The 12,808-nt window shown below is 33.3% G+C and overlaps 1 protein-coding gene across 1 annotated transcript in view; it reads right to left on the bottom strand.

The window, feature by feature from the left end:
• Positions 1-608: 608 nt before the first annotated feature.
• Positions 609-12,808, bottom strand: part of RDX (radixin) — a 58,151-nt gene continuing 45,951 nt past the window's right edge. Inside the window, exons 11-14 of the mRNA XM_011365420.2 lie at positions 6,891-7,051; positions 5,909-6,001; positions 1,995-2,237; positions 609-811 (exon numbers count right to left, since the gene is read on the bottom strand). Of these exons, the coding sequence (XP_011363722.1) occupies positions 647-811; positions 1,995-2,237; positions 5,909-6,001; positions 6,891-7,051 (662 nt within the window). The 3' untranslated portion in view covers positions 609-646. The remainder of the gene's footprint in view (positions 812-1,994; positions 2,238-5,908; positions 6,002-6,890; positions 7,052-12,808) is intronic.

The raw sequence follows: 12,808 nt of genomic DNA, 5'->3' as shown, positions 1-12,808 counted from the left end.
GGATTTAAAAAAAAAAAATTAACCACCAGCTGCACACTATGCTGGTAAACATTCTGATCTTTTTCATGATTCACAGTCATCTTCTACACAATGAACAAAGACTGTCCATCTGTGACCTCTCTCATTTTAAACACTGCCAATGACCTGTATGGTGACAGAATTAAGGGCTAATGGGTATGGCAAGATATGAGAAGGGCACGCTGAGAAAATATAATGAGAATGTGGAAATACATGCAGGTAAAATATGGGAAGGGCAAGGGAAAACAGAGTGCTCAACCTAAACACTCATTAAGTCACCAACATCCTTTAAAATATACAAAGTGCTTAAATCACACATACACATTTGTCAGACGTAATAATCAGTATTAGTCTTCAACAGAAAAAAAAAAATGGAAAAATGCAAAATGTGAAAGGAGGTGATGGAACACTGTTCTCCATTCCCTGGCCCAAAAGAAAAAGAAAACCAAGGATGATATCACACTGCCTTAATGTTGAAAAGCTCCCCTTAAATATGTCTTTTAGACACCACAGTCAAACTGGTATAGTGCTTTGGCAAGGTGGGATGCATTCCATCACATCTGCAAAGGCCTGCTTTTCTCTGTTGGTGGTTCAGCTTATGAAGAACATGTATGCAAAATAACAGCTCTCACATTGCTTCAAACTCATCAATACGTTGCTTTGTATTGCCTTGTCGAATCTGTCGCAGAGTCTTGTATTTATCACGGCCTGCTTTAACATTCTCAGCATGAAGAACATCATTTTGTGTTTTCTTGGTTTCATCTCTGGCTTGGGCTAATTCTGAACTTAATGCCTATGTTTAAAAAATAAAAAAAAGTATAACTATTATTTTTTTCTTAGATTTTAAAAACTTATGAAAAAGGCTTAAAGACAAAAATAAACATATGAGAAATTTGTTTTTTAGTATATTAAAAATCCATTGTCAAATCTTTTTCTTTAAAGTGTATAGGTTTGTTTTACTTTTAGTAGTGGTGAGGGTAGTGGTTAGGGAAGAATACCTATGGCCTTTCATTTCTATACCCATCAACCTTGATGATTTTGTTATTATTCTAAATTTCCTTAACTTTCTCACAACACTTGAAACGATTTACAAAAGAGTCAGAGTAGCCATTAGAAAATAACACCGTGAAGACCTAAAATCTATACATCATGAGACGCTTTCTCCAAAAGTCTTAATATATTTATTACAACTGTCACTTCATTTTCTTTATTAATATCTAAAGATTTCACCAATTAAAAAATTAGGGAACTTATCTGGAAAAGTCTGAGAATATTAAAATTTCTTATTATGATCTAATTAGACAATTAGATCAACAAATAAATAATTCACATTACATAATGTCATACAGGTAGTCTATTAAATTATCACTGCTTTTTAATGTACACTTTACTGTTTAAAGACTAGATTCATTTGTTTTTTTTAAATATAGCATTAAAATACATTCCATCTTTTAACATGGGTCAAGCTATAATTTAAAGAATAACTTACTGCACACAAGGAGAACACCACGTGAAGATGAAGGCAGAGATAGGGATGATGTGTCTACAAGCCAGAACCACCAAAGACTGCCAGCAAACCACCAGAAGCAAGGAGAGAGGCATGGAACAGATTCTCCCTCATAAGCCCCCTAGAAGGAACGAACCCTGCCTACACCTTGATCTTGAACTTCTAGCCTCCAGTCTCTATTCTCAGAAGAGAATAAATTTCTGTTGTTTAAAATAAATGAAAATAAAGAATAACTTACATACTGGTTAAGGCCTGATTACACAAGGCTAACGGCATTTGCTAAAGGGATCATACAATGGAAGAAATGAAATGATGTGCCTGTAGGCCAAGCACTCATAAACCAATCACAAGGCCAGCTAGTGTTAAAGCTTCCAAAAATCAAATGTTCCTTTTTAATAAGTCAGTCTTGATAAATGGGGAAAATGCGAACTATATTTTAAATATGCATACAGCTGCAAATTTTAAATACCTGAAGTTGCTTCTTAACACGCTCATTTTTCTGTGTTTCTGTTACACGTTCCTCCTCACTTCTGTGGTTCATTACCCCATCATTTGATAACTCAGCACTAGCCTCGGCATTATTCTCATCATGTTCATCATTTTCATTTTCTGTTGGAGGAATGACTGGTGGTGGTGGAGGGGGAGGTGGAGCAGACATCACAGTTTTTAACTCTTCTTTGGTCTTTTCCAAGTCTTCCTGGGCTGCAAAAGCCTGAACATTAAAAATAAGTTTATCAGCAACTTACTTTAAAAATTGGTAATTAAAAGAATCAAGTTATTCTTCCCTTCAGGGTAATGAAAATAGGCCCTATTGATGAAAGCTCTATTTTTATAGAAGAATGCCAGCAGGTAGGAGTGATAGAATTAAAAAACATTACTTTGGAAACCCTAATAAAATTATTAATTCTGGCAAGGATTATTAGTTGCTGCTAAAATTGTTCCGCAAACAGCTGATGAAAAGTGGATATTAGTATACTGCCAAAGAATGACACACCTACTTACATTTTAGCCACAACTGTAACCAAAGCAATGAAGGAATCAGACTGTAATTACTCTAATACAATAATCAGTCAAAATCAATAATGGTGAGTTAACTAGATATTAAGTGTCTTCTAATATGATACAATAGTAGGTAGCCAACATCACCAATTATTTGGGTGATCACATTGTGCTGGTCTGCCTGGAAAGTTCTGCTCTACCCTGTTGTCCTGCTGTAATTATTAATAATACCCACTTTCACTTTCGAAAAAAAAATCCTAATGTGGATGATAAATTATATGGAAATCTCACCTATGAGGCACTGTAGCCAAAAACTTGACTTGAACTCTTTAAACTTTTAGATCTATTTTCCACTTTATAGGAAATATTAATGATAAAAGGACAAGTTGAATGACACCATAAAAAAGCAAACTAGACAAATATAGGGGGAGGAAAAATCTGCAGCTCCTTTCAATTAATCGATATCATAAAAATAAGAATGATCCTACTTTAAAATAGGAGCAAAGAGATGCAACTCAAAGTCTGACTTTGGACACTGGCCTGGCAAATTAGTTATAGAAGACTTTTGGAGTCAATTTTGAATATAATTTGCCCAGAAATAAACCTACACATGTATATTCAATTAATTTAGAACAAAGCAGTCAAGAATATATAATGAAGAAAAGACAGTCCTTCGATAAATGGTATTGGAAAAATTGGACAGCCACATGCAAAAGAATGAAACTGGACCACTACGTCATGCCATACTCAAAAATCAACTAAAAATGGATAAAAGATTTAAGACCTAAAACCAGAAAACTTCTGGAAGAAATCATAGGCAACAAGCTCCCCAACAACAATTTTTTGGATTTGACACCAAAAGCAAAGCCAACAAAAGCAAAAATAAAAAAGTGGGACTACATCAAATTAAAAAGCTTTTGCAAAGCAAAGGAAACCATTAATAATACAAAAAGGCAACCTACCAAATGGGAGAAAATATTTGCAAGTCATTTATCTGAAGAGGGGTTAATAATATAAAAAAAACTTATACAATCCAATAGTTTTATAAAAACAATCCAATTAAAAAATGGGCAGAGGACCTGAATAGACATTTTTCCAAAGAAGATATACGAATGGCCACAAGGTACATGAAAAGGTGCTCAACATGACTAATCATCGGGGAAGTGAAAATCATAACCACAGTGAGGTATCACCTCATGCCTGCCAGAATGGCTATTATCAAAAAGATAGCAAGTGTTGGTGGGGATATGGAGAAAAGGGAACCCTTGTGCACTGTTGGTGGGTATGTAAATTGTGTAGCCACTATAGAAAACAGCATGAAGATCCCTCAAAAAATTAAAAATAGAACTATCTGACCCAGGAATTCTACTTCTGGGTTATTTACCCAAAGGAAACAAAAAAACACTAACTCGAAAAGATATATAAATTCCCCTATGACTGCGGCATTTACAATAGCCAGGATATGAAAGCAACCTAAGTGTCCACTGATGAATGAAGAAAATGTGCTCTGTGGATGCACACACACAGAAATATAATTCAGCCATAAAAAAAGGAAGGAAATCATGCTACTCGTAACAATATGGTTGGACCCAGGGGGTATTATGCTAAGTGAAATAAGTCAGAGAAAGTACCATATGATCTCACCTACATGTGGAATGTGAAAACAAACAAAAAAACTGAGCTTATGGACACAGAGAACAGAGTGGTTGTTATTGGAGGCGGCAGTGGGTGAAACATTGAGAAAGGAGTTAATAAATACAAATTCCCAGCTACAAATAAGTCATGGGGATGTAATGTACAGCATGATAACTACGGTTGATAATACAGCATTTTAAGTTTGAAAGTTGAGTAAATCTTAAGTTTTCATCACAAGGAAAAAAATTTGTTGCTATATATGGTGACTTATTGTGGTGATCACTTCACAATGTATACAAATATGAAATTATGTTGTACAGCTGAAACATGTCAATAAAATCCAAATTTTTTAAAATTTTGAATATAGTTTTATATTAGATGGGATAAAAACTGGCTAAAATGAAATAGTATCTACAATATGACCTCATTCTTAACATATTTATGTATATGATACACATACACAAACAAGAAAAGATCCTGAAAGGATATGCACTAGAGTACTAAAATAGCAATCTTAGTTTATGGGAATGTGATTTTTTGTGTGAATTTTCTAATCTCTACAATTCACAGGATTAGCCCCTGTTATGTTATTTTTTAAAGTTTATGTGTCTCTATAAAATTCTTAGTGTAACAGGTAGGTTAACAGTTTTATTCCTTTTGTGGAGTCATGTATACATAAATATATAATTCTCAATATATAAAAAACTTCCCTGTGAAATTTAAACTGTTACAAAGAAAATTTAAGTAAAAGAACACTATATACACATTTTATTTTAGAAAAGTCATATAACTATATACCTGTGGGTGTAAAAAATTATTATAGTAACGTTTAAGAATTAAAGTTGAATTAAACTCTCATTATCTTATATTTCCCACTCCCCTCCAACTAAAAGCCTGATTTTTCACTTGTGTGCTATTTCAGACAATAGTGCTTTTATCTACTTAGGAACTCATATTAGAACTCATCTTCATTGCATTTGTCTAATTCAACTTTATATCAAATCATTTGGTTGCCAGGTCCTTTTGAGTCTACCACAAAGTATCTCCCCAAAATTCCTGTTCTTCTTTATTCTCACTGCCACGTCCTTAGTTTGGGTCTTTAGCTCTTAAGTAATCCTACCCAGTATCTCAATCCATCCTTCTCACTGACCAATAAGTTATTTTTATAAAACCAGACCTGATCACATTATAATCCTGTTTTGAAATCTTCGGAGCCCAGTGTCTACAGATACTCCCTATCATCTTGCCTTACTTAGCAGGGCATTTACTTAAAGCCTTTCACAACTTAATTTCCTCTTTTACTACCTTTCCAGCTACCTCTCCCGAAATTTCTGAACCTGTACTTTAAGCTTTGCCCGCTCACTGGCTGTCCTCAAATCTGTCTTGTACTTTCATACTTCCTATACTACACAGTTCTCTTTGTCTGAAATGACTTCCTCTTCAGTCTCCAACCATTTCCAATCTACCCTAAAAGTGAATTTATTATTCAAGACTCAGCTTCAACTTTTAAGGGTTTCCCCAACACCTGCCTCATTCCCACAGAAGTTAATCACCTCTCCTGTGTTTCCAAAGTACTTAGTTTACATCAATAGTTTAATACTTACTATAATACACACACATTCATGCACATAGGTATCTTTCCCTCTAAATTGTAATAGTAGCCTGGACTCAGCGCTATAAATTCAGCATAACACTGGGTACAAAACAGGTATTCAATAAATGATGGTGAATGAACAAAAAAATGATTACTTTGTGTTGCCACTCAGTAGCTTCCTCTTCCTTTTTCTTCTTGGCTTCTTCCAGAAGTGCAATCTTGGCAGTGAATTCGGCAAGTTCTGCTGCCTAAAATAAACAATATAACTACGTGTACTAAAAAACTTAATACATTTTCCATAATTCATATTAAGTCAACAAAGCTTTAATATACACGCCTAGGCTGTTTTACGTTTTTCTTAGATACCCCTCCATTTTAAAAAAAGGTAATATTTCTTTAAGATCAGAAATATCTAATTCACAGTAGGTCTAAGGAGCTAATAATGAGCTAATAAAGAGAAAAAGTGAAAGAATTTTTACTATTCTATAGATAGGAAGTTATTTGTTTCAGTAGTAGGGATTTAACATATGTGACTAAGGAGTTATTTTTAAACTTTTAGCAATAAAGTATTTGCTAAAGCTACAAAAAGAATTATATTTACATAATGCTTTATAGTTTAAAGAATGCTTTTCAAATAAGCTTCATTTGATTTCCCAACAATTCTATTAGATGGTATTATTTCTTTTCTCAAAGAGAGGGATCTGAGGGTCAGAAAGACCCAAAGACGCATAACAAGTAAATGCCTGAACCAGTATTCAAATCCAGGATCTTCTAAGTGTCATGCTGACTCATTATTTGCAAGTCTAATAAACAAAAAACCCAATCATGGCCTATGGCTTTCTTATAGAAGTTAGAATATATTGTCAATTTTATCTAAAGCAAAACATGCCAGCGGCTTATATAAAGGTTAAGTGAACCAGAATCTTTTGTTAACAACTGGTTCTATTTATCTTGTTTCATTTTTAGGTTTCTTTTTAAGACAGAAATAAAATTTTTAGATTTTCACACTCTGATACTAAGTTACTTGTATCTTTGGTTTGCTTTCCAAAAGCTCTAATATACTTAGTTTTACAAGGTTCGCTCCATGCTTTTGTCTAAATGTTTCTTATTCTCTAAGATAGAACTAAGGTTCTTTACTAGTTGTTCCTGATTCTTCATCTGGTCAGCAGCTTGTTTTGCTATAGCAGACTTGGCCTCTTCAGCAGCTCGACGCTCCTTTTCAAGCCTTTCTGCTTCTTCTTTTGCTCGTTTTCGTTCCTGGTCCAGTTCTAGAGCTTTTCGAGTCTGCTCTTCTAGTTCTGTAAAATATATGTATGGCCCACCCCCCGACAATAATTGAAATTATTTTCATTATCAGAAGAAGGCAAAATAGTAGTAAAGAATCTAATCTGTAGTTTCTAAAAATTAGCACATCTGCAAATGAATATATGCCTAATTTTTGACTTTGCAAAAGCCTAATTTTTAAAAAATGTTTCAAAATTAAAATATATAATAAAGAACTGAAAATCCTTTGTAATTCAAGTAATATCGTAAACCTAGAAGCATATCCTTTTAAAAAAATAATCTCTACAAAGTTTTGACCAAAACGATTTGCCATCTTTTTCAAAAATCTATTAAAAAAACACACTTCAAAACTTACCTAAGTTTTTACTTATCTAATTAGATAAGTAAACCCAAGACATTAAGACTGAAAACAATACTAATTCAAAATAGGAATTTTGATGTGAATTATATGAATTACTGAAAATTTTGAGTAATTGGTACATATCCATTGCTCGGGCATGAAGACAATTTAGTATTTGGAGATGAATGACATGAATTTTAATCCTTAAGTGTAAGAATCCTAAAGTTAATTTTCTTTCTTATTCCAATGAGTTGAATAAGAAAGGAAAATATTACTAACACAAAGCCTAAAATATTTACATGAGTTTAAAAGTACTAATTTAAATATTATTCTGAAAATTCTTGTTTAATAACAAGACATTTTTGTGACAGATGACAGAATGTCATTTATTAGGGTGCAGTGTCCTACAAAGTATGACTCTCCGTTCTGTATACTTTAGCAAAGAAAAACTAAAAATCTGTATGTTATGAAGTTTGGAAGCTAACTAATATACCCACTTCTCTTTACTATTCTTAATTTTGTTGGTCTTTGTCAGAACTAATTTAAGTAACTGCAGTTAAGATTTGGGAGTTTTTCAGAGGGTTAGGAAGAAAAATGACTGACTGGCTTTAAATTCTTGACAAAATAATGTAAAAATTCTATGTGGCAATTTGGCTAAAACGATGAAACATATATAACGCTGGATGTTACCACGGCTAAATTCTAAGATTATTGTTTAGAATTTGCCTTCTTACACTTGGACGTGAAGCTAAACTTACAAATTTTTCTTATGATCATTCCTGCCATCTACAAAGTATATAAAATCTACAAAGCTCATGACTTTATCATTTATCTAAACAAGCAAACATATAACTAAAGTTTGCAAATAAAAACAATGCTATGTTTTCTCTCACAATAAAAATTCTTCCTGTACTATGAAACAAGAAAAATTAAGTTTGGGTTACAAAGTTAAATTTTAAAATATTCCCCAATATTCATTATTTTCTATCAACTTTTCTGTAATAAACATCAAGTTGAAGAATGGTAGACAAGGCAATGGTTGTTTTTGTGATAAATTAAGGATTATACAAAAGTCTGAATTTTTTTAAATGTTGAAAATGAACTGAAAGCTTCAAATCTAACTCTAGTCTCTTCTAGAAAGGATTTGAACAGCCATATATCTCATAAATGACTTTTCTTGTTTCTTTCCTGTCTGGTTGAGTTAAAACAAAAATTGGCAAACTATGGCCCACTGACCAAACCCACCTAATGCCTTATTTTTGTAAATTAAGTTTCATTGGAATGCATATCCTCATTCAATGACTATACAATATTCTTATTCATTTTGGTATTGTACATGACTGCTTTCATGCTGCAAGGGCAGAGCCGATAATTACAACATTATTGTGTAGCCTGAAAAGCCTGAAATATTACTATCTGGTCCTTTATTAAAAAAAGTTTGCAAACCCATGAGTTAGAATATTTCTATGAAACAAATGTTCCTCATATCTTGGATTCAGTTAGAACCCCTGCAGAGAAAGATTAGATGATAAAAATGAAAAATATCAATGTTTTGCCTATCCGGTTCATAAAAATCTAGAACCTACAAGTTTTGAGATGTGGCGTGGCATGTAGGAAAAGGAATCTGACTTTAGAACATCACTCCTTTAAGGATGAAGGTTAAAAGTTTCAAGAATAAATTGCTTCTATCATTAGCAGCATTATATTGATGTGGATGATTATGGCGTTTAATCGGGAGAAGACCAGGGAAGTTATTCTAAGTTCAAGCTCATAAAATTTGTAAAAGCTTCTCTTTCTTAGTCTGGCTTGAACACAAGCATTACTTGATTTTGACAGGTCTGAGATTTCACAACCCAAATGACATCTATGGTACCCTGAGGGGAAAGCTTAGAAGCTATATAATTGCAACAGTATTAGTAAAAATTATATTAATAAACAAAATATCCCAAAAGGATTAAAGACTTTTCTTCCTCTTTCCAATCTAGGGGAATAGTTTATTAAGTATTACATATTTTTTTTACCTTGGGAAAAGAATACTATCATAAAAACAAAAGCAAATAAAAGTCCCACAATCAAAATTCCTAGAAATCATAGAAGAAAGTGATTATAAATTACTCACTGAAAGAGCAATATAAAAATATCTGTACATGTCAGCAATGGAGTACTGTATCACCATAAAAAAAGAGAAGATCTTTATGAATACAGATGAAATGACTTTTAAGATTATATTAACTGAAAACAGCAAGGTACAAAAGGATATATGTAATATACTGTCTTGTGTAAGAAAAAAGAAACAAGAATATCTGTGTATGTGTATTGTGTATTTGCTTATTTTGTAGATGTAAAAAATAAGTATTTAATGTTCCCAGTAGAGTGGAATAAGGTGGAGCAGAACACAGAGATTTAGACTTTGTGGATACCAAGGCATCCAAGACTTGAAGAAGACTGAATAGAAAAGTTAGCCCTAAATCTGCATGCTATTTCTTCTCAAGATGTTTGTCAACTCCTAAAATGTACACATAGGGGGTTAGATACTAGTAAACAAACAAAAAATCAAGCAAAACTATTTAGACACTAGTAAACAAGCTAAAAGGCTAAAGAACTTAGCAGAGATATCAACACTCTCTTGCAGTTGGGCAGTCAAAGTTGGAGTTTAGGGTCCTCTAAGATGATAGAGCCCTCATAAATGTGCAGCCTTTCAGATGATGTCCCCAAAGGGCTACAGACAAGCGGTGAGGAAAACCAGAAAGAGACCAACCTTAGTATAGCGTGAGACTCAGCTCAACCCCTTCAAGGTGATCCATACATATTCTGCTTGTCAAAAGAAAATTAAGTCCTCTCTAAAGGAAAATAATATCATCCAAAGTCTAACTTTTCACACACAATGTTGGGCATTCAACCAAAATTACCAGGCATACCAAGAGATGGGACCAAATGACCTCCTCCAAGTCACCCTCCTCCCCTGCCAAAAAAAAGAAAATCAGACTATAAAACAGATCCAGAGATTATCCTGTATTATAATGGATTTTATTAGAGTTAGTAAACAAGGATGTTAAAATAACTATGATGATTGCTTATCTAGGAGAGCCAGGAAAAAAGCAAAGCATGAGGAAAGAATCAAAGACCAGAGGAACAATGACAATAAATAATGTAGAAACTAACCTTCAGTCATCTTACAATTCCTCTGCAAAGATGCTAAGGGTCAGAGTACCCATTATAATAATAAAAAAATTAAATTTATCTAACTTTATCCTATGGTTATGACCATATTCTCCTTTTGCTGTCTTCCAGAAACTTCGTGTTACTTTTAACATGTAGGCTCACAGTCCAAAGTCCCTCCACTGAGAAACATCTGCTAAAAATTCAGATCTTTGACAGAGACCCAGATACATTAATTTTATTTTATCAAATCAGCAAGCCACTAGAATCATACATTTTAAAAAAAGCCTCCCTCCGAAGAAAAACATATATTACCACCAAATAATCATCAAAACTGCAAATGTAAAAAGCATGGGAAACTCCTTCTGTGGCTGAGAATGAAAGGTTAAGGAAAAAACATCTGAAAAGGCCAGATTTGGGGTGTAGGAAACCCAATAGAACACCTGCTTTCGGAAACTGTTATGACATCCTCAACCCACAGACGCTTGCAGCAAAGACATCCCAACAACTGATCCTCCTTTCTTGAACTTGCCATTTCCAGAACTTCTTTTTCTGAAGGTCTCTACTCAAAAACGATTATAAGTAACTAGAATGAGAGGCTATAGAAGATGAGAGGATAAAAAAAGTATAACATAGTAAATAAAAACAGAAAACTACGAATGCAGGCATGATCCAGGAGGTGCATCACCTAGCAATACCATAGGAGAAGAGGGTATGGTATAAAATATGCAGAATATCTGAACTGTTGACTCAAACCAAGGAGTCCAGTCTTGGCAGATACTAAATTCTTCTGGAGATCTAGTTTGTCCTGTTACAAACTAAATGACTCCTTATAATACCTTTTCAAATAATTATTTTCCTTTCTTCAACTTCAGCATTTTAATTTATAAAAATATGCAATGTGTAACAATAATTAATGCCATAAAAGGTAATGTAAAATCTAATAGTAAGCCCAAGAGGTGTCTTTGAAACATGCTTCCTACTGCACTGACTGAATGTATTTTGTTGTACACCTATTACTCATTTATAAAACATGTCAGTTACAAATTTTTCTAGACAAAACTGATAATTGAACAGTGTGGCACTAGCAATAGGATAGACAAATAGGTAAGTGGAACAGAGTCTAGAAATACTCATACATAAATATACAGTCTTTGGATTTGTGACAAAGGTGATGCTGTAGTATAATAGGAAAAAAATGGTCTTTCCAATAAACGGGTCTGGATCAACTGGAAATACATATGAGAAAAGAAACCTTGACCCAGACATATAAAACACTCTTACCTCTCGACATCAAGAAGACAAATAATGCAATTAAAAAATGGGCAGAAATTTTGAAAACATATTTTTTCAAAGAAGATGTATAAGCAGCCAATATGGAAAGATGCTCAGCATCATAAACCATTAGGAATACATAAATCAAAACCATTTCACACCCATTAGGATAACTATAGTCCAAAAGACAAACATTAACAAGTATTGTGAGGAGTGGAGAAATCACACACTACTAGTGGGAACATAAAATGGCACAGTGGGTTTAGAAACCAGTTTGGTAGTTCCTCAAAAAGTTAAACAAAGTTACTACATGACCCAGCAATTCCACTGCCAGGTTTACACCCAAAAGAAATGAATACATATGAATACACAACAATTAGCACACAAATGTTCATATCAGCATAGCCACAGCAGCAAAATAGTAGAAACCCAAATGTCCAAAACTGATGAATAAATAAAATGTAGTATTATCCACAGAATGAAATATTACTCAGCAACAAAAAAGAATGTACTTGATACATGCTACAACATGGATGAACCTTGAAAACACTATGCTCAGTGAAAGAAAGTCACAAAAGACCACATTTGCATGAGTCCATTAAAATGAAATATATAGAATGAGTGAGTCCATAAAGAGAGAACATAGATTAGTAGTTGCTTGAGCCAGCGGGGAGAGATTGGAAAGAAATGGGAGTGACAGATAAAGGGTATGGGATTTCCTTTTGGGGTGATGAAATTGTTTTAAAATTGTGTTGATGGTTACACAGCTCTAAGAATATACTAAAAACCACTGAATTGCACATTTTAAATGGTTAATTGCATAGTATGCGAATTATATCTCAACAAAGCTATTAGATGCTTTGTAAAAATTCATAGACCCTTACACCTAAGAGGTATGCACATCACTGTATCTGTACTATACTTCAAAGAAAAATAATTTTTAATATTACTATAAATTTTGAAAAATCTCAGAAAACTAAGGGATTCTTTACTTCCA

Source organism: Pteropus vampyrus, unplaced genomic scaffold (assembly GCF_000151845.1).
Source record: "Pteropus vampyrus isolate Shadow unplaced genomic scaffold, Pvam_2.0 Scaffold110, whole genome shotgun sequence".
In the NCBI taxonomy this organism is placed as follows: domain Eukaryota; kingdom Metazoa; phylum Chordata; class Mammalia; order Chiroptera; family Pteropodidae; genus Pteropus; species Pteropus vampyrus.
Note: the sequence above shows the minus strand (reverse complement) of the source record. Positions and strands in the feature narration are given on the sequence as shown.